This window comes from Somniosus microcephalus, chromosome 28, assembly GCF_052327205.1.
Source record: "Somniosus microcephalus isolate GS21.2 chromosome 28, FLI_Smic_1.0, whole genome shotgun sequence".
NCBI lineage: Eukaryota > Metazoa > Chordata > Chondrichthyes > Squaliformes > Somniosidae > Somniosus > Somniosus microcephalus.
Genome location: NC_141014.1, coordinates 3,990,141 through 4,017,540, shown reverse-complemented (window position 1 = coordinate 4,017,540; position 27,400 = coordinate 3,990,141). Strand labels below are relative to the sequence as shown.

The 27,400-nt window shown below is 52.2% G+C and overlaps 1 protein-coding gene across 1 annotated transcript in view; it reads right to left on the bottom strand.

Annotated features, from left to right (window-relative positions):
• sgsm3 (small G protein signaling modulator 3) overlaps nt 1-27,400 on the bottom strand; it is a 210,122-nt gene that overhangs the window by 143,789 nt on the left and 38,933 nt on the right. The window contains exons 7-10 of the mRNA XM_085969415.1: nt 26,892-27,023; nt 24,815-24,869; nt 23,865-23,995; nt 13,021-13,176 (exon numbers count right to left, since the gene is read on the bottom strand). Of these exons, the coding sequence (XP_085825541.1) occupies nt 13,021-13,176; nt 23,865-23,995; nt 24,815-24,869; nt 26,892-27,023 (474 nt within the window). The remainder of the gene's footprint in view (nt 1-13,020; nt 13,177-23,864; nt 23,996-24,814; nt 24,870-26,891; nt 27,024-27,400) is intronic.

The following is a 27,400-nucleotide window of genomic DNA, read 5'->3' as shown; positions in this document are numbered from 1 at the left end:
CAGTGCCCACTGTGTGGGGTCACTGCAGTGTATAGTCTCTGGGTACAGTGCCCACTGTGTGGGGTCAGTGCACTGTAGTGTCTCTGGGTACAGTGCCCACTGTGTGGGGTCAGTGCACTGTATAGTCTCTGGGTACAGTGCCCACTGTGTGGGGTCAGTGCACTGTATAGTCTCTGGGTACAGTGCCCACTGTGTGGGGTCAGTGCACTGTATAGTCTCTGGGTACAGTGCCCACTGTGTGGGGTCAGTGCAATGTATAGTCTCTGGGTACAGTGCCCACTGTGTGGGGTTCAGTGCAGTGTATGGAGTCTGGGTACAGTGCCCACTGTGTGGGGTCAGTGCAGTGTATGGAGTCTGGGTACAGTGCCCACTGTGTGGGGTCAGTGCAGTGTATGGAGTCTGGGTACAGTGCCCACTGTGTGGGGTCAGTGCAGTGTATGGTTTCTGGGTACAGTGCCCACTGTGTGGGGTCAGTGCACTGTATAGTCTCTGGGTCCAGTGCCCACTGTGTGGGGTCAGTGCACTGTATAGTCTCTGGGTACAGTGTCCACTGTGTGGGGTTCAGTGCACTGTATAGTCTCTGGGTCCAGTGCCCACTGTGTGGGGTCAATGCAGTGTATGGTCTCTGGGTACAGTGCCCACTGTGTGGGGTCACTGCACTGTATAGTCTCTGGGCCCAGTGCCCACTGTGTGGGGTCAATGCAGTGTATGGTCTCTGGGTACAGTGCCCACTGTGTGGGGTTCAGTGCAGTGTATGGTCTCTGGGTACAGTGCCCACTGTGTGGGGTCAGTGCAGTGTATAGTCTCTGGGTACAGTGCCCACTGTGTGGGGTCAGTGCACTGTATAGTCTCTGGGTACAGTGCCCACTGTGTGCGGTCAGTGCAGTGTATAGTCTCTGGGTACAGTGCCCACTGTGTGGGGTCAGTGCAGTCATAGAGTCATAGAGTAATACAGCACGGATAGAGGCCCTTCGGCCCATCGTGTCCGCGCCGGCCATCAAGCCCTGTCTAATCTAATCCCATATTCCAGCATTTGGTCCGTAGCCTTGTATGCTATGGCATTTCAAGTGCTCATCCAAATGCTTCTTAAATGTTGTGAGGGTTTCTGCCTCCACAACCCTTTCAGGCAGCGAGTTCCAGACTCCAACCACCCTCTGGGTGAAAAAGTTGTTTCTCAAATCCCCTCTAAACCTCCCGCCCTTTACCTTGAATCTATGCCCCCTAGTTATTGACCCCTCTACTAAGGGAAAAAGCTCCTCAGCATCCATCCTATCTATGCCCCTCATAATTTTGTACACCTCAATCATGTCCCCCCTCAGCCTCCTCTGCTCCAAAGAAAACAAACCCAATCTGCCCAGTCTCTCTTCATAGCTGAAGCGCTCCAGCCCTGGTAACATCCTGGTGAACCTCCTCTGCACCCTCTCTAACGCGATCACATCCTTCCTGTAGTGTGGCGACCAGAACTGCACACAGTATTCCAGCTGTGGCCTAACCAGTGTTTTATACAGCTCCATCATCACCTCCTTGCTCTTATATTCAATGCCTCGGCTAATGAAGGCAAGTATCCCATATGCCATTTTTACCACCTTATCCACCTGTTCCGCCGCCTTGTGGTCTCTGGGTACAGTGCCCACTGTGTGGGGTTCAGTGCACTGTATACTCTCTGGGTCCAGTGCCCACTGTGTGGGGTCAATGCAGTGTATGGTCTTTGGGTACAGTGCCCACTGTGTGGGGTTCAGTGCAGTGTATGGTCTCTGGGTACAGTGCCCACTGTGTTGGGTCAGTGCAGTGTATAGTCTCTGGGCCCAGTGCCCACTGTGTGGGGTTCAGTGCACTGTATCGTCTCTGGGTCCAGTGCCCACTGTGTGGGGTCAATGCACTGTATGGTCTCTGGGTACAGTGCCCACTGTGTGGGGTTCAGTGCACTGTATCGTCTCTGGGTACAGTGCCCACTGTGTGGGGTCAGTGCAGTGTATGGTCTCTGGGTACAGTGCCCACTGTGTGGGCTTCAGTGCACTGTATAGTCTCTGGGTACAGTGCCTACTGTGTGGGGTCAGTGCACTATCGTCTCTGGGTACAGTGCCCACTGTGTGGGGTCAGTGCAGTGTATGGAGTCTGGGTACAGTGCCCACTGTGTGGGGTCAGTGCAGTGTATGGAGTCTGGGTACAGTGCCCACTGTGTGGGGTCACTGCACTGTATAGTCTCTGGGTACAGTGCCCACTGTGTGGGGTTCAGTGCAGTGTGTGGTCTCTGGGTACAGTGCCCATTGTGTGGGGTTCAGTGCACTGTATAGTCTCTGGGTACAGTGCCCACTGTGTGGGGTTCAGTGCAGTGTATGGAGTCTGGGTACAGTGCACACTGTGTGGGGTCAGTGCAGTGTATGGAGTCTGGGTACAGTGCCCACTGTGTGGGGTCAGTGCAGTGTATGGTCTCTGGGTACAGTGCCCACTGTGTGGGGTCAGTGCACTGTATAGTCTCTGGGTACAGTGCCCACTGTGTGGGATTCAGTGCACTGTATAGTCTCTGGGTACAGTGCCCACTGTGTGGGGTTCAGTGCAGTGTATGGTCTCTGGGTACAGTGCCCACTGTGTGGGGTTCAGTGCACTGTATAGTCTCTGGGTACAGTGCCCACTGTGTGGGGTCAGTGCACTGTATAGTCTCTGGGTACAGTGCCCACTGTGTGGGGTCAGTGCACTGTATAGTCTCTGGGTACAGTGCCCACTGTGTGGGGTTCAGTGCAGTGTATAGTCTCTGGGTACAGTGCCCACTGTGTGGGGTCAGTGCAGTGTGTGGTCTCTGGGTACAGTGCCCACTGTGTGGGGTCAGTGCACTGTATAGTCTCTGGGTACAGTGCCCACTGTGTGGGGTTCAGTGCAGTGTATGGTCTCTGGGCCCAGTGCCCACTGTGTGGGGTTCAGTGCACTGTATAGTCTCTGGGTACAGTGCCCACTGTGTGGTGTCAGTGCAGTGTGTGGTCTCTGGGTACAGTGCCCACTGTGTGGGGTCAGTGCACTGTATAGTCTCTGGGTACAGTGCCCACTGTGTGGGGTCAGTGCACTGTATAGTCTCTGGGTACAGTGCCCACTGTGTGGGGTCAGTGCAGTATATAGTCTCTGGGTACAGTGCCCACTGTGTGGGGTACAGTGCCCACTGTGTGGGGTCAGTGCAGTGTATGGAGTCTGGGTACAGTGCCCACTGTGTGGGGTCAGTGCAGTGTATAGTCTCTGGGTACAGTGCCCACTGTGTGGGGTTCAGTGCAGTGTATGGAGTCTGGGTACAGTGGCCACTGTGTGGGGTCAGTGCAGTGTATAGTCTCTGGGTACAGTGCCCACTGTGTGGGGTCAGTGCAGTGTATGGAGTCTGGGTACAGTGCCCACTGTGTGGGGTCAGTGCAGTGTATGGAGTCTGGGTACAGTGCCCACTGTGTGGGGTCAGTGCAGTGTATGGAGTCTGGGTGCAGTGCCCACTGTGTGGGGTTCAGTGCAGTGTATGGTCTCTGGGTACAGTGCCCACTGTGTGTGGTCAGTGCACTGTATAGTCTCTGGGTGCAGTGCCCACTGTGTGGGGTCAGTGCAGTGTATAGTCTCTGGGTACAGTGCCCAATGTGTGGGGTCAGTGCAGTGTGTGGTCTCTGGGTACAGTGCCCATTGTGTGGGGTTCAGTGCACTGTATAGTCTCTGGGTACAGTGCCCACTGTGTGGGGTTCAGTGCAGTGTATGGAGTCTGGGTATAGTGGCCACTGTGTGGGGTCAGTGCAGTGTATGGTCTCTGGGTACAGTGCCCACTGTGTGGGGTCAGTGCACTGTATAGTCTCTGGGTACAGTGCCCACTGTGTGGGGTCAGTGCAGTGTATAGTCTCTGGGCCCAGTGCCAACTGTGTGGGGTTCAGTGCACTGTATAGTCTCTGGGTACAGTGCCCACTGTGTGGGGTCAGTGCACTGTATAGTCTCTGGGTACAGTGCCCACTGTGTGGGGTCAGTGCACTGTATAGTCTCTGGGCCCAGTGCCCACTGTGTGGGGTTCAGTGCACTGTATAGTCTCTGGGTCCAGTGCCCACTGTGTGGGGTCAATGCAGTGTATGGTCTCTGGGTACAGTGCCCACTGTGTGGGGTTCAGTGCAGTGTATGGTCTCTGGGTACAGTGCCCACTGTGTGGGGTCAGTGCAGTGTATAGTCTCTGGGCCCAGTGCCCACTGTGTGGGGTTCAGTGCACTGTATCGTCTCTGGGTCCAGTGCCCACTGTGTGGGGTCAATGCAGTGTATGGTCTCTGGGTACAGTGCCCAATGTGTGGGTTTCAGTGCACTGTATAGTCTCTGGGTCCAGTGCCCACTGTGTGGGGTCAATGCAGTGTATGGTCTCTGGGTACAGTGCCCACTGTGTGGTGTCAGTGCAGTGTATGGTCTCTGGGTACAGTGCCCACTGTGTGGGGTCAGTGCAATGTATAGTCTCTGGGTACAGTGCCCACTGTGTGGGGTCAGTGCAATGTATAGTCTCTGGGTACAGTGCCCACTGTGTGGGGTCAGTGCACTGTATAGTCTCTGGGTACAGTGCCCACTGTGTGGGGTCAGTGCACTGTATAGTCTCTGGGTACAGTGCCCACTGTGTGGGGTCAGTGCAGTGTATGGAGTCTGGGTACAGTGCCCACTGTGTGGGGTCAGTGCAGTGTATGGAGTCTGGGTACAGTGCCCACTGTGTGGGGTCAGTGCAGTGTATGGAGTCTGGGTGCAGTGCCCACTGTGTGGGGTTCAGTGCAGTGTATGGTCTCTGGGTACAGTGCCCACTGTGTGGGGTCAGTGCACTGTATAGTCTCTGGGTACAGTGCCCACTGTGTGGGGTCAGTGCACTGTATAGTCTCTGGGTACAGTGCCCACTGTGTGGGGTCAGTGCAGTGTGTGGTCTCTGGGTACAGTGCCCATTGTGTGGGGTTCAGTGCACTGTATAGTCTCTGGGTACAGTGCACACTGTGTGGGGTTCAGTGCAGTGTATGGAGTCTGGGTATAGTGGCCACTGTGTGGGGTCAGTGCAGTGTATGGTCTCTGGGTACAGTGCCCACTGTGTGGGGTCAGTGCACTGTATAGTCTCTGGGTACAGTGCCCACTGTGTGGGGTCAGTGCACTGTATAGTCTCTGGGTACAGTGCCCACTGTGTGGGGTCAGTGCACTGTATAGTCTCTGGGTACAGTGCCCACTGTGTGGGGTCAGTGCACTGTATAGTCTCTGGGCCCAGTGCCCACTGTGTGGGGTTCAGTGCACTGTATATTCTCTGGGTCCAGTGCCCACTGTGTGGGGTCAATGCAGTGTATTGTCTCTGGGCCCAGTGCCCACTGTGTGGGGTTCAGTGCACTGTATAGTCTCTGGGTCCAGTGCCCACTGTGTGGGGTCAATGCAGTGTATGGTCTCTGGGTACAGTGCCCACTGTGTGGGGTTCAGTGCAGTGTATGGTCTCTGGGTACAGTGCCCACTGTGTGGGGTCAGTGCAGTGTATAGTCTCTGGGCCCAGTGCCCACTGTGTGGGGTTCAGTGCACTGTATAGTCTCTGGGTACAGTGCCCACTGTGTGGGGTCAGTGCAGTGTGTGGTCTCTGGGTACAGTGCCCACTGTGTGGGGTCAGTGCAGTGTATGGAGTCCGGGTACAGTGCCCACTGTGTGGGGTCAGTGCAGTGTATGGAGTCTGGGTACAGTGCCCACTGTGTGGGGTCAGTGCAGTGTATAGTCTCTGGGCCCAGTGCCAACTGTGTGGGGTTCAGTGCACTGTATAGTCTCTGGATACAGTGCCCACTGTGTGGGGTCAGTGCACTGTATAGTCTCTGGGTACAGTGCCCACTGTGTGGGGTCAGTGCACTGTATAGTCTCTGGGTCCAGTGCCCACTGTGTGGGGTCAATGCAGTGTATGGTCTCTGGGTACAGTGCCCACTGTGTGGGGTCAATGCAGTGTATGGTCTCTGGGTACAGTGCCCACTGTGTGGTGTCAGTGCAGTGTATGGTCTCTGGGTACAGTGCCCACTGTGTGGGGTCAGTGCACTGTATAGTCTCTGGGTACAGTGCCCACTGTGTGGGGTCAGTGCAGTGTATAGTCTCTGGGTACAGTGCCCACTGTGTGGGGTCAGTGCAGTGTGTGGTCTCTGGGTACAGTGCCCACTGTGTGGGGTCAGTGCACCGTATAGTCTCTGGGTACAGTGCCCACTGTGTGGGGTTCAGTGCAGTGTATGGTCTCTGGGTACAGTGCCCACTGTGTGGGGTCAGTGCACTGTATAGTCTCTGGGTACAGTGCCCACTGTGTGGGGTTCAGTGCAGTGTATGGTCTCTGGGTACAGTGCCCACTGTGTGGGGTCAGTGCACTGTATAGTCTCTGGGTACAATGCCCACTGTGTGGGGTCAGTGCACTGTATGGTGTTTGGGTACAGTGCCCACTGTGTGGGGTCAGTGCACTGTAGTGTCTCTGGGTACAGTGCCCACTGTGTGGGGTCAGTGCACTGTATAGTCTCTGGGTACAGTGCCCACTGTGTGGGGTCAGTGCACTGTATAGTCTCTGGGTACAGTGCCCACTGTGTGGGGTCAGTGCACTGTATAGTCTCTGGGTACAGTGCCCACTGTGTGGGGTCAGTGCAATGTATAGTCTCTGGGTACAGTGCCCACTGTGTGGGGTTCAGTGCAGTGTATGGAGTCTGGGTACAGTGCCCACTGTGTGGGGTCAGTGCAGTGTATGGAGTCTGGGTACAGTGCCCACTGTGTGGGGTCAGTGCAGTGTATGGAGTCTGGGTACAGTGCCCACTGTGTGGGGTCAGTGCAGTGTATGGTTTCTGGGTACAGTGCCCACTGTGTGGGGTCAGTGCACTGTATAGTCTCTGGGTACAGTGCCCGCTGTGTGGGGTCAGTGCACTGTATAGTCTCTGGGTACAGTGTCCACTGTGTGGGGTCAGTGCACTGTATAGTCTCTGGGTACAGTGCCCACTGTGTGGGGTCAGTGCACTGTATAGTCTCTGGGTACAGTGCCCACTGTGTGGGGTCAGTGCACTGTATAGTCTCTGGGTACAGTGCCCACTGTGTGGGGTCAGTGCAGTGTATGGAGTCTGGGTGCAGTGCCCACTGTGTGGGGTCAGTGCAGTGTATGGAGTCTGGGTGCAGTGCCCACTGTGTGGGGTTCAGTGCAGTGTATGGTCTCTGGGTACAGTGCCCACTGTGTGGGGTCAGTGCACTGTATAGTCTCTGGGTACAGTGCCCACTGTGTGGGGTCAGTGCACTGTATAGTCTCTGGGTGCAGTGCCCACTGTGTGGGGTCAGTGCAGTGTATAGTCTCTGGGTACAGTGCCCACTGTGTGGGGTCAGTGCAGTGTGTGGTCTATGGGTGCAGTGCCCATTGTGTGGGGTTCAGTGCACTGTATAGTCTCTGGGTACAGTGCACACTGTGTGGGGTTCAGTGCAGTGTCTGGAGTCTGGGTATAGTGGCCACTGTGTGGGGTCAGTGCAGTGTATGGTCTCTGGGTACAGTGCCCACTGTGTGGGGTCAGTGCACTGTATAGTTTCTGGGTACAGTGCCCACTGTGTGGGGTCAGTGCACTGTATAGTCTCTGGGTACAGTGCCCACTGTGTGGGGTCAGTGCACTGTATAGTCTCTGGGCCCAGTGCCCACTGTGTGGGGTTCAGTGCACTGTATAGTCTCTGGGTCCAGTGCCCACTGTGTGGGGTCAATGCAGTGTATTGTCTCTGGGCCCAGTGCCCACTGTGTGGGGTTCAGTGCACTGTATAGTCTCTGGGTCCAGTGCCCACTGTGTGGGGTCAATGCAGTGTATGGTCTCTGGGTACAGTGCCCACTGTGTGGGGTTCAGTGCAGTGTATGGTCTCTGGGTACAGTGCCCACTGTGTGGGGTCAGTGCAGTGTATAGTCTCTGGGCCCAGTGCCCACTTTGTGGGGTTCAGTGCACTGTATCGTCTCTGGGTCCAGTGCCCACTGTGTGGGGTCAATGCAGTGTATGGTCTCTGGGTACAGTGCCCACTGTGTGGGGTCAGTGCACTGTATAGTCTCTGGGTACAGTGCCCACTGTGTGGGGTCAGTGCAGTGTATAGTCTCTGGGTACAGTGCCCACTGTGTGGGGTCAGTGCAGTGTGTGGTCTCTGGGTACAGTGCCCACTGTGTGGGTCAGTGCACTGTATAGTCTCTGGGTACAGTGCCCACTGTGTGGGGTCAGTGCAGTGTATAGTCTCTGGGTACAGTGCCCACTGTGTGGGGTTCAGTGCAGTGTATGGAGTCTGGGTACAGTGCCCACTGTGTGGAGTCAGTGCAGTGTATGGTCTCTGGGTACAGTGCCCACTGTGTGGGGTCAGTGCACTGTATAGTCTCTGGGTACAGTGCCCACTGTGTGGGGTCAGTGCACTGTATAGTCTCTGCGTACAGTGCCCACTGTGTGGAGTTCAGTGCAGTGTATAGTCTCTGGATACAGTGCCCACTGTGTGGGGTCAGTGCAGTGTGTGGTCTCTGGGTACAGTGCCCACTGTGTGGGGTCAGTGCACTGTATATTCTCTGGGTACAGTGCCCACTGTGTGGGGTTCAGTGCAGTGTATGGTCTCTGGGCCCAGTGCCCACTGTGTGGGGTTCAGTGCACTGTATAGTCTCTGGGTACAGTGCCCACTGTGTGGGGTCAGTACACTGTATAGTCTCTGGGTACAGTGCCCACTGTGTGGGGTCAGTGCACTGTATAGTCTCTGGGTACAGTGCCCACTGTGTGGGGTCAGTGCAGTGTATAGTCTCTGGGTACAGTGCCCACTGTGTGGGGTCAGTGCACTGTATAGTCTCTGGGTACAGTGCCCACTGTGTGGGGTCAGTGCAGTGTATAGTCTCTGGGTACAGTGCCCACTGTGTGGGGTTCAGTGCAGTGTATGGAGTCTGGGTACAGTGCCCACTGTGTGGGGTCAGTGCAGTGTATGGAGTCCGGGTACAGTGCCCACTGTGTGGGGTCAGTGCAGTGTATGGAGTCTTGGTACAGTGCCCACTGTGTGGGGTCAGTGCAGTGTATGGAGTCTAGGTACAGTGCCCACTGTGTGGGGTTCAGTGCAGTGTATGGTCTCTGGGTACAGTGCCCACTGTGTGGGGTCGGTGCACTGTATAGTCTCTGGGTACAGTGCCCACTGTGTGGGGTCAGTGCACTGTATAGTCTCTGCGTACAGTGCCCACTGTGTGGGGTTCAGTGCAGTGTATAGTCTCTGGATACAGTGCCCACTGTGTGGGGTCAGTGCAGTGTGTGGTCTCTGGGTACAGTGCCCACTGTGTGGGGTCAGTGCACTGTATAGTCTCTGGGTACAGTGCTCACTGTGTGGGGTTCAGTGCACTGTATAGTCTCTGGGTACAGTGCCCACTGTGTGGGGTTCAGTGCACTGTATAGTCTCTGGGTCCAGTGCCCACTGTGTGGGGTTCAGTGCAGTGTATGGAGTCTGGGTACAGTGCCCACTGTGTGGGGTTCAGTGCAGTGTGTGGTCTCTGGGTCCAGTGCCCACTGTGTGGGGTTCAGTGCACTGTATAGTCTCTGGGTACTGTGCCCACTGTGTGGGGTTCAGTGCAGTGTATGGAGTCTGGGTACAGTGCCCACTGTGTGGGGTCAGTGCACTGTATATTCTCTGGGTACAGTGCCCACTGTGTGGGGTTCAGTGCAGTGTATGGTCTCTGGGCCCAGTGCCCACTGCACTGTATAGTCTCTGGGTACAGTGCCCACTGTGTGGGGTCAGTACACTGTATAGTCTCTGGGTACAGTGCCCACTGTGTGGGGTCAGTGCACTGTATAGTCTCTGGGTACAGTGCCCACTGTGTGGGGTCAGTGCAGTGTGTGGTCTCTGGGTACAGTGCCCAGTGTGTGGGGTCAGTGCACTGTATAGTCTCTGGGTACAGTGCCCACTGTGTGGGGTTCAGTGCAGTGTATGGTCTCTGGGCCCAGTGCCCACTGTGTGGGGTTCAGTGCACTGTATAGTCTCTGGGTACAGTGCCCACTGTGTGGGGTCAGTGCACTGTATAGTCTCTGGGTACAGTGCTCACTGTGTGGGGTTCAGTGCACTGTATAGTCTCTGGGTACAGTGCCCACTGTGTGGGGTTCAGTGCACTGTATAGTCTCTGGGTCCAGTGCCCACTGTGTGGGGTTCAGTGCAGTGTATGGAGTCTGGGTACAGTGCCCACTGTGTGGGGTTCAGTGCAGTGTGTGGTCTCTGGGTCCAGTGCCCACTGTGTGGGGTTCAGTGCACTGTATAGTCTCTGGGTACTGTGCCCACTGTGTGGGGTTCAGTGCAGTGTATGGAGTCTGGGTACAGTGCCAACTGTGTGGGGTCAGTGCACTGTATAGTCTCTGGGTACTGTGCCCACTGTGTGGGGTTCAGTGCAGTGTATGGAGTCTGGGTACAGTGCCCACTGTGTGGGGTCAGTGCAGTGTATGGAGTCTGGGTACAGTGCCCACTGTGTGGGGTCAGTGCAGTGTATGGAGTCTAGGTACAGTGCGCACTGTGTGGGGTTCAGTGCAGTGTATGGTCTCTGGGTACAGTGCCCACTGTGTGGGGTCAGTGCACTGTATAGTCTCTGGGTACAGCGCCCACTGTGTGGGGTCAGTGCACTGTATAGTATCTGGGTACAGTGCCCGCTGTGTGGGGTCAGTGCAGTGTACAGTCTCTGGGTACAGTGCCCACTGTGTGGGGTTCAGTGCAGTGTGTGGTCTCTGGGCCCAGTGCCCACTGTGTGGGGTTCAGTGCACTGTATAGTCTCTAGGTACAGTGCCCACTGTGTGGGGTTCTGTGCACTGTATAGTCTCTGGGTACAGTGCCCACTGTGTGGGGTTCAGTGCAGTGTATGGAGTCTGGGTACAGTGCCCACTGTGTGGGCTTCAGTGCAGTGTGTGTTCTCTGGGTATTGCCCACTGTGTGGGGTTCAGTGCAGTGTATGGAGTCTGGGTACAGTGCCCACTGTGTGGGGTCAGTGCAGTGTATGGAGTCTGGGTACAGTGCCCACTGAGTGGGGTTCAGTGCAGTGTATAGTCTCTGGGTACAGTGCCCACTGTGTGGGGTTCAGTGCAGTGTATGCAGTCTGGGTACAGCGCCCACTGTGTGGGCTTCAGTGCAGTGTATGTTCTCTGGGTATTGCCCACTGTGTGGGGTTCAGTGCAGTGTATGGTCTCTGGGTACAGTGCCCACTGTGCGGGGTTCAGTGCAGTGTATGGAGTCTGGGTACAGTGCCCACTGTGTGTTGTTCAGTGCAGTGTATCGTCTCTGGGTACAGTGCCCACTGTGTGGGGTTCAGTGCAGTTTATGGAGTCTGGGTACAGTGCCCACTGTGTGGGCTTCAGTGCAGTGATGCACAAATTCATCTTAGTTCTGAGGCTGCTACATGACAACATGTCCGCAGCAGTTCTCAGCAGCAGCGGTTCTATTTCAGAGCCCTTTACAGTTGAGAGGAGTAAAACAGGGCTGCATCATTGCTCCAACCCTTTTTGCAGTGTTCATCTCAGTTATCCTCCATCTCATCGGCAATGATCTGCCCACCGGAATTCAAATCCTTTACTGGACTGATGGCCGACTTTTCAATCTCAACAGGCTTAAGGCCAAGAGCAAAGTCTCCATCACTACCATTATGGAGTTACAGTATGCAGATGATAACACCATCACAGCTCTTTCCAAGATGATCTACAAAACACCTTGAATGCTTTTTCCAGAGCCTACAAACTTCTGGGCCTCACCATGAATATAAAGAAAACCCAGGTGCTCCACCAGCCATCACCTAATCAGCTTGCAACTCCTCCCTCTATAAAGATTGATAATAACACCCTGGAAATTGTCAACACCTTTCCATATCTTGGTAGCCATTTATCCTCCAAAGCTGACATTGATTCTGAAATCCATCACCGCCTGAGTTGTGCAAGTGCAGCCTTTTCTAAACTGAGGAGGAGAGTCTTTGAAAATCAGGACCTCCAAGTCCAAACTAAAATTCTTGTATACAAAGCCATCATCCTTCCCACCCTTTCATATGGAGCTGAAACCTGGACTACGTACAGTAGACATCTCAAAGCCTTAGAGCAATACCACCAACGCTCTCTACGCAAAATCTTGAGGGTCAGCTGGGAGGACAAGCGTACCAACTGGAGTATACTCGAAGAGGCCAATATCTACAGCATCACTACGCTCATCATGCAGCATCAACTCCGATGGATTGGACATGTCATTTGCATGTCAGACTCACGTCTCCCAAAACAGGTTCTGTACTCCCAGTTGAAGGAAGGGCAGAGGCCTCCTGGTGGTCAAAAGAAGCGTTACAAAGATAACATCAAAGTAATCCTTAAAAAGTTCCATATCGATATTAATAACTGGGAGGAAATCACACTGGACAGAGACAATTGGAGAAAATGCATCCACAACGGGGCCGCACTACATGAAAAGAATCTCCAGCGTGCCGCTGAGGATAAACGCCAGCGCCGTAAGGAGAGACAACAACTTAAGAAGACCCATGCTCCAGTCACTACCAATAGTCTTACATGCCCACACTGTAGTCGAGTCTGTGGACCTCGGATTGGCCTCCACAGCCACCTGAAGACCCACAAGTAGATGACTGATGAAGGACACACCATACTCGAATTCGAGTGGTCGCCGATGATGAGAGTCTGGGTGCAGTGCCCACTGTGTGGGGTTCGGCGCAGTCTGCGGCCTCTGGGTGCAGTGCCCAGTGTGTGGGGTTCGGCGCAGTCTGCGGCCTCTGGGTGCAGTGCCCAGTGTGTGGGGTTCGGCGCAGTCTGCGGCCTCTGGGTACAGTGCCCAGTGTGTGGGGTTCGGCGCAGTCTGCGGTCTCTGGGCGCGGTCTCTGGGCGCAGTGTGCGGTCTCTGGGCGCAGTGTGCGGTCTCTGGGCGCAGTGTGCGGTCTCTGGGCGCAGTGTGCGGTCTCTGGGCGCAGTGTGCGGTCTCTGGGCGCAGTGTGCGGTCTCTGGGCGCAGTGTGCGGTCTCTGGGCGCAGTGTGCGGTCTCTGGGCGCATTACCTGTCTGACGCAGCAGTACCTCACACCTACCGTGATGATGTCATTTTTACGGAATCCAAGCTCATCGTCATCATGCCGTTCGAAATCTAACAGCGCCTTGGCTCTGCGCCTTCGGTTACGAGACACGGCAACGTAGTTCTCATGGTCCTTCTGGTGGCTCTCCATGGAGTAGTCTGGGGTCAGCTCCTATCAAGGGAGAGTCGGTTCACTCGCTTGCTTAGTACATATATCAAACACAGCAGATCAGGAATGGTGACAGGTGCGTCTTGAAAGACAGAAGGGATTTAGGGATATGAGGAATCTCTGGATAGGTGGGTGTGATCTAAACCTTGCACAGCTTAAGATAAAGGTCATCTTCACCTGGAACTTAACAGTAAAATATAAAATAATTTTTAAATATTACCCCACCCACCCACCCAATCCCTCCACCCCACCCACCCAATCCCTCAATCCCACCCACCCAATCCCTCAATCCCACCCACCCAATCCCTCAATCCCACCCACCCAATCCCTCAATCCCACCACATCATTCAACGTCACCTAGCTACCTTGTCTTTATATCCTTCAATCACTTCTCTCCAAAAACATATCTAATTGTCTCTTTACCATGTTTATACTCTCTGCTTCAAAGATCACTGCTAATTTATTCCACAACTTCATTACACTTTGGGTGAAAAGGATCCCCCCGATTTCCCTTCTTACTCCTAATATTTCGATTGTAACACCAGTCCCTGCTTTGTGCACCTTCATCACAATGAAGAATGACCAGGATCAGTTTCCATTTCACCAACTTCCCTTCCAAGAACCACAGGAGGAGGCCATTCATCCCACCTAGTCTGCGCCAGCACATTGTCAGAGCAATCACAACTAGCCTTCCGCTGCTGCAAATGCCGAACCACTTCTCATATGCACTGGATTCCAGCTCACTCACTGTGGGGAAATATGCACTGGTCTCCAGCTCACTCACTGTGGGGAAATATGCACTGGTCTCCAGCTCACACACTGTGGGGAAATATGCACTGGTCTCCAGCTCACTCACTGTGGGGAAATATGCACTGGTCTCCCGCTCACTCACTGTGGGTGGAAATATGCACTGGTCTCCAGCTCACTCACTGTGTGGGGAAATATGCACTGGTCTCCAGTCACTCACTATGTGTGGAAATATGCACTGGTCTCCAGCTCACTCACTGTGTGGAAATATGCACTGGTCTCCAGCTCACTCACTGTGTGTGTAAATATGCACTGGTCTCCAGCTCACTCACTGTGGGGAAATATGCACTGGTCTCCAGCTCACTCACTGTGTGTGTAAATATGCACTGGTCTCCAGCTCACTCACTGTGGGGAAATATGCACTGGTCTCCAGCTCACTCACTGTGTGTGTAAATATGCACTGGTCTCCAGCTCACTCACTGTGTGGGGAAATATGCACTGGTCTCCAGCTCACTCACTGTGGGGAAATATGCACTGGTCTCCAGCTCACTCACTGTGTGTCAAAACATCCTGTGTTTCCAACAAGTCTGCTGTGTAAAAATAATCCTAACCGCTCTGCTAGTGACAATTTTAAATTGATGATCTGTTGTTCCTGACTCTCACCAGAGGAAATAGTCTGCCCCCATTCACCCTATCAAAACCCTTCACAATTGGAAAAACCTCTATAGAATTACCTCCTTCAGTAACTCCTTCCTCATAATTAGAGATTCTGCTATTATCCTGGTGAGTGCACACTGTGCGCCCGTTACAATTTTATTGTCCTTTCCATAATGGGGCTCCCATGCATATCCACTGCCTTGTACACATTTATCATTACCTCTTTGCTCTTGTACATTACGCTCCCTTTATAGAACCTAAAAGGCTATTGACCTTTTTATGGCTGCACTAGCACATTCAAGAAATTACACATTTGGACCCCACTTCCACAATCTTCAACATCTTTGCACCGTGTCTATCCTTCGTCACAAATCCAGACAGCCGCTCGGGTTTAGTGGTATTAGTTGCTCGCAGAAACAGCCTGACCATCTTACTTCTGAGGAGAGCTAAGTCACACTGCCTTATATCTACTGTACAAGAGCAGATCTCGGGGTGTAACCATATTGACCCCTTGAGACCTGAACCTGATATTCGTATCTTTCTTCAACATTAATAAACTTACAGAATGGGCGTGCAATTGACAAATGAACTTCAATATAGGTAAGTGAGGTGGAACATTTTGGTAGGAAGAATAAGGAGGCCACGTGTTTGGATAATAAGTGTGTAAATGGGGTCGAGGAGCAGAGGGATCTGGGGGTACAGATACACCAATCACTCAGAGACAACAAACCAAGCCCTGAGGTTCATTCCTAGAGGGATAGAATTGAAAAGCAGGGAAGTTCTGTTAAACTTGTACAGAACCTTGGTTAGACCACACTTGGAGCACGGTGCACAGTTCTGGTCTCCATATTTTAAAAAGGATACAGAGGCACTGGAGAAGGTGCAAAAAGGATTTACTAGAATGTTACCAGAACTGAGAGGTTAGACCGATCAGGAAAGATTGAATAGGCTGGGGCTCTTTTCTATAGAAAAGAGAATACTGAGGGATGAACAAATAGAGGTCGTTAAGATAGGGTAGACATAAGAACATAAGAAATAGGAGCAGGAGTAGGCCATTCGGCCCCTCGAGCCTGCCCTGCCATTCAATAAGATCGTGGCTGATCTTCTACCTCATCTCAACTTTCCTGCACTATCCCCATATCCCTTGATTCCCTTAATATTCAAAAATCTATCGATCTCTGTCTTGAATATACTCAACAACTGAGCCTCCACAGCCCTCTGGGGTAGAGAATTCCAAAGATTCACCGCCCTCGGAGTGAAGACATTTCTCCTCATCAGTCCTAAATGGCCGACCCCTTATTCTGAGACTGTGACCCCTGGTTCTAGACTCCCCAGCCAGGGGAAACATCCTCCCTGCATCTACCCAGTGAAGTCCTGTAAGAATTGTGTATGTTTCAATGAGATCACCTCTCATTCTTCTAAGCTCTAGTCTACTCAATCTCACCTCATAGGACAATCCCCCCATCCCAGGCACCAGTCTGGTGAACCTTCGTTGCACTCCCTCTATGGCAAGTATATCCTTCCTTAGGTAAGGAGACCAAAACTGTACACAATACTCCAGGTGTGGTCTCACCAGGGCCCTATATAATTGCAGTAAGACGTCTTTACTCTTATACTCAAATCCTCTTGTAATAATGGCCAACATACCATTTGCTTTCCTAATTGCTTGCTGTACCTGCATGTTAACTTTCAGTGATTCGTGTACAAGGACACCCAGGTCCCTCTGAACACCAACAGTTCCCAATCTCTCTCCAATTAAAAAATACTCTGCTTTTCTATTTTTCCTACCAAAGTGGATGACTTCACATTTCTCCACATTATATTCCATTTGCCATGTTCTTTCCCACTCACTTAGCCTGTCTATATCCCCTTGACGCCTCCTTGCATCCTCCTCAGAACTTTTATTTCCACCCAGCTTTGTATCATCAGCAAACTTGGATATATTACATTTGGTCCCCTCATCCAAATCATTGATGTAGATTGTGAATAGCTGAGGCCCAAGCACCGATCCTTGCGGTACCCCACTAGTTACAGCCTGCCAACCCGAAAATGACCGTTTATTCCTACTCTCTGTTTTCTGTCCGTTAACCAATCCTCAATCCATGCTAGTATATTACCCCCAATCCCATGGGCCCTAATTTTGTTTAATAACCTCTTGTGTGGCACCTTATCGAATGCCTTCTGAAAATCCAAATACACCACATCCACTGGTTCCCCCGTATCTATTCTGTTACTTACAATCTCAAAAAATTCTAACAGATTTGTCAAACACGATTTCTCTTTCATAAATCCATGTTGACTCTGCCCAATCCTATTATTATTTTCTAAGTGCCCTATTACCACGTCCTTAATAATAGATTCTAGCATTTTCCCTACTACTGATGTCAGGTTAACTGGTCTGTAGTTCCCCGTTTTCTCTCTCCCTCATTTCTTAAATAGTGGGGTTACATTTGCCATCTTCCAATCTGCAGGAACCGTTCTAGAATCTATGGAATTTTGGAAAATGACAACCAATGGATCCACTATCTCTATAGCCATCTCTTTCAAAACCCTAGGGTATAGGCCATCAGGACCAGGGGATTTATCGTCTTTCAGTCCCATTCATTTCTCCAGTACTATTTTTTTACTAATACTAAATTCTTTCAGTTCCTCATTCTCACTAGAGCCTTGGTTCTCCACTATTTCCGGGAACTTTTCTGTGTCTTCTTCCGTGAAGTCAGACACAAAGTGTTTGTTTAATTTCTCTGCCATTTCCTTATTCCCCATTATAATTTCTCCTGTCTCAGCCTGTAAGGGACCCACATTTACTTCCGCTAATCTTTTCCTTTTTACATACCTATAGAAGCTTTTACAGTCTGTTTTTATGTCTCTCACTAGTTTACTCTCATATTTTATTTTCCCTTTCGTGATCAATTTCTTGGTCCTCCTTTGCTGAATTCTAAAATCCTCCCAATCCTCAGGCTTACTACTCTTTTTAGCAACATTATAAGCCTCTTCCTTTGATCTAATACTATCTTTAACTTCTCTTGTTAGCCACGGTTGGACCACTTTTCCTTTGGGGTTTTTGTGCCTTAAAGGAATGTATATTTGTTGTAAATTATGTATTAATTCTTTAAATGCTAGCCATTGCTTGTCTACCGTCAAACCTTTTAATGTAGCTTCCCAATCTACCTTAGCCAACTCCCCCCCTCATACCTACATAGTTTGCTTTGTTTAGATTTAAGACCCGAGTTTCGGATTTAACTAAATCACTTTCAAACTCAATATAAAATTCTATCATATTATGGTCACTCTTCCCTAAAGGCCCCTTTACTTCAAGGTTATTAATTAACCCTTTCTCATTGCACAATACTAGATCTAAAATATGGGATATGGGGAGAAAGCAGGGACAGGGTACTGAATTTGGATCATCAGCCATGATCTCATTAAATGGCGGAACAGGCTCGAGGGGCCGAATGGCCTACTCCTGCTCCTATCTTCTATGTTTCTAAAATAGCCTGTTCCCTCGTTGGTTCCTCAACATACTGATCTAGAAAACTATCTTGCATACATTCCATGAATTCGTCCTCCACACTATTACTGCAAATTTGCTTTGCCCAGTCTATATGTAGATTAAAGTTCCCCATGATTACTGATTTACCCTTGTTACATGCGCCTCTAATTTCCTGATTTATACTCTGCCCTACATTACAACTACTGTTTGGGGGCCTATAAACAACTCCCACCAATGTTTTCTGCCCCTTGCTGTTTCTTAGCTCCACCCAAACTGATTCTACTTCTTGATTTTCGGAGCTAAGATCCTTTCTCTCTACTGTCTTTATCCCATCTTTTATTATCAGGGCCACCCCTCCTCTACCACAAAAGGCAGTTGAGGCCAATTCATTAAATATATTCAAGAAGGAGTTAGATACATTTCTCAAGGCTAAAAGGATCAAGGGATATGGGGAGAAAACAGGGACAGGGTACTGAATTCGGATGATCAGCCATGATCTCATTAAATGGCGGAGCAGGCTCGAGGGACCGAATGGCCTACTCCTGCTCCTATCTTCTATGTTTCCTCCTTTTCCATTTTGCCTATCTCTTCTAAAAGTTAAGTATCCTGGAATATTTAGTTACCAACCTTGGCCACTTTGCAACCATGTTTCCATTATGGTTATTTGATCAAACCTGTTACAGGAAACTCTATTATCCGGCACCAACAGGACCGGCGTGGTGCCGGTTTATCAAAAAGTCCGGATTAGAGAGGTATAGTTAAAAGGTACGAGAGCTCCGTACACAGCAACAAATCCAGGCTTCTCTGTTGCTTAGCAACATGTGCAGGAACTCCGGCCACAGACCAAGCGTCCCTGTTGCTTAGCAACAAGTGCACGAACCCCAGTTACACAGCCACCGATCCAGGAACTGCCACTAATATGAAGTAAAACTTACCTGAACCTACTCCTGAATTTTGCCGGTTAACAGAGATTTCCGGTTATTTAGGTGCCGGTAAATCGAGAGTTTCTTGTAATTTATCTGCGCTATTAATTCATCTATTTTGTTGCGCATGCTTCGCGCATTCAGATATAGTGCCTTTAGCTTTGACTTATTTCTATTTTTCCCTCGTGTCACCTTAGTCACTGATGCCTTATTACCTTTGTTACTCTCTCTGTCCCTTCCTGACACACTCTGCTTATTTTTAACCAAAACTCTACTCTGCTATAGAGCCTTGACATTTCTCCCACTGCTCTTAAATTTACTCTTTCCTGCATAGAGAAGATGTTTCCACTTGCGAGGGAGACCAGAACATGAGACCATAAATGTAAGATAGTCACTAATAAATCCATTAGAGAATTCAGGAGAAACTTTATGCAGAGAGTGGTTAGAATGTGGAACTCGCTACCACAAGGAGTAGTTGAAGCGAATACCATTGATGAATTCAAGGGGAAGCTCGGTAAGCATGAGAGAAAGGAATAGAAGGATCTGTTGATGTGGTTAGGAGGAGGAGGGTGGGAGGAGGCTCGTGTGGGGCATAAACATTGGCATGGACCAGTCGGCCTGAATAACATGTTTCTGTGCTGGAAATACTTTGTAATATTTCCAAAGGCCAACTAACTGGACACAAGGGCCTAGAAATTCAGTGGGCTGCACCACCCATTAGCGCCCTAAGAGGGCACTTAGTGTGTTGTACGCCACTGGCCACGCCTCCCGCTAAATTTAGCGGGACGCTAATGGCAGCGCTAGCCGTTAGCACTGTGCCGCTACCGATGACGTCATCAGTGTGCGCAGTGCCCCGCTACCGCCCCGATCGCGAAATTTAGTAGCGCCCCCTGCTTTAAAGCCGGTCGCAATTTGTGACTGGTTCAGGGGGGCCTACCTGCGGCGGTAGAGGCACTGAGGTGCAGGGCGGCCATTTTTTTTGCTGGCAGCCTGCCAGCACCTCTCTGCACTGCCGTCCCCGGCCTCCTGAGCACCCCCCCCGCGTTGTGCCGGCTGTGTCCCAAGAGCCGGGCACTTCTCCTCGGTGCTGGGCTCTTTTGCCGGCACTCGCGATTGCCGATCGCGCTGCAGCAGGCCCCTCCCCTTTAAGAAGGGGAGGAAGGCCTGCAGTACCGCAGCGTGTGGCGCTGCGACACGTTGCACTGCGATCTTCAGTTGCAGCGCCCCAAGAGAGATGCAGGGCATCTCGAGTAGCGCCGCACTTCCCTCTGGGGCGCTGAAAGTGAATTTGCGGTGGGCGGCCGCGGCTACTTCCAGCGCCCTGGCGAGGCTGGAGCCCAAAATGGGGAACCACTGAATTTCTAGGCCAAGGTGCCGGTAAGCTTCATACCACTTAGTTCAATTTATCTTTGCAAAATGATACAAAATAAGTAACATGCCACACTTCTCCATATCAGTGGGTCATGTTATTTTACTTAAAGGGTCTTCTAACTATTCTCCAGCATTTCTAACCCATTTACTTCATTGAAGGCCCTCACAGCATTCCCTTCAACCAGACTGCTAGCATGTGGGTCTTATTTACTTTGTTCCCATCCCCACAGGAATTGGAGCTTAGTTTGTGACTCTTCGGTCCAGGGTTTAGCCAAAGCAGCCACTAAACCTGCCACCATGGCCCCTCCTTTGGAACACCAGCTTCATGCAAAGCTCAACAGAAAGGGACAGGCCATCCCCCTAATGGTTTTTGGGAGCCCTGGGATAATGACTCCTCCTATTCTTCCAATAGTCCTAGATAACAGCATCAATGTCTGTCTTTCGTACCCATTCTGCAAACGCCTGCAGACTCTGAACTCCCTTTTCAAATCTGTGCAAGTTCATTAGCTTTGAAAATTACAGAACAGGATAGAAGGATGTGTTGATGATTTGGATGAGGGGACCGAATGTAATATATCCAAGTTTGCTGATGATACAAAGCTGGGAGGGAATGTAAGTTGTGAGGAGGATGCAAGAAGGCTTCAAGGGGATATAGACAGGCTAAGTGAGTGGGCAAGAACATGGCAAATGGAATATAATGTGGAGAAATGTGAAGTTATCCACTTTGGAAGGAAAAATAAAAAAGTAGAGTAATTTTTAAATGGGGAGAGATTGGGAAATGTTGGTGTTCAGAGGGACCTGGGTGTCCTTATCCACGAATCACTGAAAGTTAACCTGCAGGTACAGCAAGGTATTAGGAAAGCAAATGGTATGTTGGCCTTTATTACAAGAGGATTTGCATATAAGAGTAAAGACGTCTTACTGCAATTATATAGGGCCCTGGTGAGACCACACCTGGAGTACTGTGTACAGTTTTGGTCTCCTTACCTAAGGAAGGATATACTTGCCATAGAGGGAGTGCAACGAAGGTTCACCAGACTGGTTCCTGGGATGGGGGGATTGTCCTATGAGGAGAGATTGAGTAGACTGGGCCTGTATTCTCCAGAGTTTAGAAGAATGAGAGGTGATCTCATTGAAACATATAAAATTCTTACAGGGCTTGACAGGGTAGATGCAGGGAGGATGTTTCCCCTGGCTGGGGAGTCCAGAACCAGAGGTCACAGTCTCAGAATAAGGGGTCGGCCATTTAGGACTGAGATGAGGAGAAATTTCTTCACTCAGAGGGCGGTGAATCTTTGGAATTCTCTACCCCAGAGGGCTGTGGAGGCTCAGTCGTTGAGTATATTCAAGACAGAGAGCGATAGATTTCTGAATATTAAGGGAATCAAGGGATATGGGGATAGTGCAGGAAAGTGGAGATGAGGTAGAAGATCAGCCATGATCTTACTGAATGGCAGAGCAGGCTCAAAGGAGCAAATGGCCGACTCCTGCTCCTATTTCTTATGTTCTTATGACCCATCCTTCATTTCTCTTCCCAAAATCCATGAACTCTCAGTTACCTGCGTTAAAATTCATCCAGCAGCAAATTCCAAGATCCTGCTCCTTCGGCCCGTGTCCAAATATATTAAAGACAGACCCCTAGGGTCTATATTTCTAACACTCATCCAATCCGAGTACCACCCATTTATCCAAACTTCGTGTCCTGCACTTTAGACACATTTCTTCAGTTATAATCCCTGTCCAATTCTCTATGCACGCTGCTACATTTTTCTGATACCATTCACCTAAATTTCGAACAAGCCTGCTGTGAAACATCTTCATCAAATGTCTTTCAAATCCAATCCAAATCTTCAAAAAAATTCAGCACTCAAAAAATGCTATTAAATCCATTTATCAGGCATTTCCACAGTCTCTTCGCATCCAAAGACGATAAGCACACATCTTTAACTTTCCTCAGGACTGACGCACCCACTGCTCCCCGCCACTCCGCGGGTCAATGGATCGGGACTGACGCACCCACTGCTCCCCGCCACTCCGCGGGTCAATGGATCGGGACTGACTCACCCACTGCCCCTCCCCCCACTCCGCGGGTCAATGGATCGGGTCTGACTCACCCACTGCCCCTCCCCCCACTCCGCGGGTCAATGGATCGGGACCGACTGACCCACTGCCCCTCCCCCCACTCCGCGGGTCAATTGATCGGGACTGACTCACCCACTGCCCCTCCCCCCACTCCGCGGGTCAATGGATCGGGACTGACTCACCCACTGCCCCTCCCCCCACTCCGCAGGTCACTGGATCGGGACTGACGCGCCCACTGCCCCTCCCCCCACTCCGCGGGTCAATGGATTGGGACTGACTCACCCACTGCCCCTCCCCCCACTCCGCGGGTCAATGGATCGGGACTGACTCACCCACTGCCCCTCCCCCCACTCCGCGGGTCAATGGATCGGGACCGACTGACCCACTGCCCCTCCCCCCACTCCGCGGGTCAATGGATCGGGACTGACTCACCCACTGCCCCTCCCCCCACTCCGCGGGTCAATGGATCGGGACTGACTCACCCACTGCCCCTCCCCCCACTCCGCGGGTCAATGGATCGGGACCGACTGACCCACTGCCCCTCCCCCCACTCCGCGGGTCAATGGATCGGGACCGACTGACCCACTGCCCCTCCCCCCACTCCGCGGGTCAATGGATCGGGACTGGCTCACCCACTGCCCCTCCCCCCACTCCGCGGGTCAATGGATCGGGACTGGCTCACCCACTGCCCCTCCCCCCACTCCGCGGGTCAATGGATCGGGACCGACTGACCCACTGCCCCTCCCCCCACTCCGCGGGTCAATGGATCGGGACCGACTGACCCACTGCCCCTCCCCCCACTCCGCGGGTCAATGGATCGGGACCGACTGACCCACTGCCCCTCCCCCCACTCCGCGGGTCAATGGATCGGGACCGACTGACCCACTGCCCCTCCCCCCACTCCGCGGGTCAATGGATCGGGACCGACTGACCCACTGCCCCTCCCCCCACTCCGCGGGTCAATGGATCGGGACCGACTGACCCACTGCCCCTCCCCCCACTCCGCGGGTCAATGGATCGGGACTGGCTCACCCACTGCCCCTCCCCCCACTCCGCGGGTCAATGGATCGGGACCGACTGACCCACTGCCCCTCCCCCCACTCCGCGGGTCAATGGATCGGGACTGGCTCACCCACTGCCCCTCCCCACAGGCCACTCCACCGGGACCACGGGTATGGAGCAGGCTCTTGGTTAGGACCCTCCGGTGATGTGGAGATGAGACTCCAAACTGGTCCAAACTTTGGGAAGTCGCACTACAGGCCGCAAAGACATAGCTGCCCCACTCCTGCCCTGCTTTGTGCGTGTATCAGTGTACACTGTGGGATATATCCTGATGGTGGTGGCAGCTGCTCTAATGGAGCTAGAGTTGTCATGTGGCTCTGTATCGCCTGCCTGTTCTTCCTTTGCCGTTTACTCACATTGCTGCAATTTTTGGGGTCCAGGCATTGAAAGTGTCGAGCTACTTGCAGAATGGCTTCTCGTAAATCTGCGACCAACTCAGTCTGTTTAATGTTTTTTGCCTTCAGTGCCTCAGCATCTTCATTGTCACCTGTCAATAAGAGAGTACGAAAGAGTATGAAAGCAAGTGAGCAAATGAGCGTGAGTGAGCAGGGCAAGTGAAGCACTTCACTCAACAATTAGGAGAACAGCACCATCAAAACACAAAAAGGACGTGCCTGGCAGGTCGGTCAATATGCGTCACTTTGCACCTGCTCACTCTTCTCATTAAGTCAGTGAGGTGCTCGGTCACACAGCTCGGAGCACACTGAACGCTCAATCTGTAAATGCACAATCTAGGACGGCATTGTGATGAGAGGCTGTGGTTGGAGGAAGAGGAGGGATAAAGAGAGGGGAAGGAAAGGGGGAAGGAAGGGGAGGAAAAGGGGTGGAGGGGAAGGGAAAGGGGCGGAGGGGGGTGGGGGACGGGGCGGAGGGGGGGACGGGGCGGAGGGGGGGACGGGGCGGAGGGGGGGACGGGGCGGAGGGGGGGACGGGGCGGAGGGGGGGACGGGGCGGAGGGGGGGACGGGGCGGAGGGGGGGGGACGGGGCGGAGGGGGGGGGACGGGGACGGGGCGGGGGGACGGGGACGGGGCGGAGGGGGGGACGGGGCGGAGGGGGGGGACGGGGCGGAGGGGGGGGACGGGGCGGAGGGGGGGACGGGGCGGAGGGGGGGACGGGGCGGAGGGGGGGACGGGGCGGAGGAAATATATAAAAGTACATTTCATAAAACGAGAGACACATGGTGACTGAGTGAGCACACCAGAGAAAGGGCTCTGGTTATCCATGATATGCGTGCCTATCCGTGTCTATCTGTGATATCCGTTTCTATCCCTTTCTGCCTCCCCAGATGGTGCAGAATAATCTTACCGAAAAGCAGAGCTCCCAGTCCAGACTTCCTGCGATGGGACTGTCGTCGAACAATCTACAAGGAAAGCGAAGGAATGACAGCAGTCACTGCAATGATTTTTCATACTTCATTTTTCAGTTGAGGGACAGACAGACTTGGTGCTGACGGCAGCACCTCCAGAGTTCAGCAATTGAAAGTTGGGGACAAGCTGCGTTTTTCTGCTATTTTAGGGAAAGTGACCAAGGCTTGAACAGGGAATCTCCCACCACAGCGTACGGCCCGAGGCTGTCCCCAAACCCAGGCACAGTGCTCACACCTACTCACAACAGTACTCACACCCAGTCACTACACACAGTGCTCACACCTACTCACACCCAGTCACTACCCACAGTGCTCACACCTACTCACATCCAGTCACTACCCACAGTGCTCACACCCAGTCACTACCCAGTGCTCACACCCAGTCACTACCCACAGTGCTCACACCTACTCACTACCCACAGTGCTCACACCTACTCACACCCACTCACTACAGTGCTCACACCTACTCACACCCAGTGCTCACACGTACTCACACCCAGTCACGACCCACAGTACTCACACCCAGTCACTACCCACATTGCTCACACCTACACACACCCAGTTACTACCGACAATGCTCACGCCTACTCACACCCAGTCACTACAAACAGTGCTCACACCCAGTCACTACCCAGTGCTCACACCTACTCACACCCAGTCACTACAAACAGTGCTCACACCTACTCACACCCAGTCACTACCTAGTGCTCACACCTACTCACACCCAGTCACTACCCACAGTGCTCACACCTACTCACACCCAGTCACTACCCACAGTGCTCACACCCAGCCACTACCCACAGTGCTCACACCTACTCACACCCAGTTACTACCTACAGTGCTCACGCCGACTCTCACCCAGTCACTACAAACAGTGCTCACACCCAGTCACTACCTACAGTGCTCACACCTACTCACACCCAGTCACTACAAACAGTGCTCACACCTACTCACACCCAGTCACTACCCACAGTGCTCACACCTACTCACACCGTCACTACCCAGTGCTCACACCTACTCACACCCAGTCACTACCCACAGTGCTCACACCCAGTCACTACCCACAGTGCTCACACCCAGTTACTACCGACAGTGCTTACGCCTACTCACACCCAGTCACTACAAACAGTGCTCACACCCAGTCACTACCCACAGTGCTCACACCTACTCACACCCAGTCACTACAAACAGTGCTCACACCTACTCACACCCAGTCACTACCCACAGTGGTCACACCTACTCACACCCAGTCACTACCCACAGTGCACACCTACTCACACCCAGTCAGTGCCCACAGTGCTCACACCTACTCACACCCAGTCACTACCCACAGTGCTCACACCTACTCACACCCAGTCACTACCCACAGTGCTCACTCCTACTCACGCCCAGTCACTACCGACAGTGCTCACGCCTACTCACACCCAGTCACTGCAAACAGTGCTCACACCTACTCACACCCAGTCACTACCCACAGTGCTCACACCTACTCACACCCAGTCACTACCGACAGTGCTCACACCCAGTCACTACCCAGTGTCGCACCTACTCACACCCAGTCACTACCCACAGTGCTCACATCTACTCACACCCAGTCACTACCCAGTGCTCACACCTACTCACATCCAGTCACTACCCACAGTGCTCACACCTACTCACACCCAGTCACTACCCATAGCGCTCACACCTACTCACACCCAGTCACTACCGACAGTGCTCACGCCGACTCACACCGTCACTACAAACAGTGCTCACACCTACTCACACCCAGTCACTACCCACAGTACTCACACCCAGTCACTACCCACAGTGCTCACACCTACTCACACCCAGTCACCACTCACAGTGTCACCACCTACTTACACCCAGTCACTACCCACAGCGCTCTCACACCAAACCCGCCATACAGTTTTCCATCCACAAAGTTAGGCACATTGTGCACTTAATCCTACGATGCACTTCAAACTGCAAGCGCCCAGGATTTACACACGTTGCTGCCTCACCCACTATACGCACCTTTGAGAAGTTGGGCAGTGCTGACTGGGAGTTGTTAAGCTGGCCCTGCTCTGCTATCAGGTAAGCCAGATGTTTCCTTCTCTGGGTTTCAATCATGGCATCTGTCAACGACCCGGCAATCTTCATCGACTCCTGCAGAGCAATGTTCAGGTGTTCATTTACTAATCTGTAGAAGTGAGCTGGAGGGTGGGCAACAACCTAGCAGAGATCTTTCGGGTCTTTATATAACTGCAATGGCTTTGGTTGGACTGTGAAAGGAGCAGAGAAGTTGCTGTGTGTGCCATCTTGCGCCACGCTTACTCAGAGTGCAAGGTGGCTGAGCCAAGAGTTGGGAACAGGCCAAACACCAATCCCTGGAAAGGTTTCAGCTTCCCACAAAGACGGTGATCACCGTGAAGGCGATGACACTGAACCAACTGATTGTTGTTTCTTTTGGAATTTCCCACACAGTTCCACAGCAAACATATTTCAACTTTCTCCAAAACATAACTACCCACCACCCAAAATGA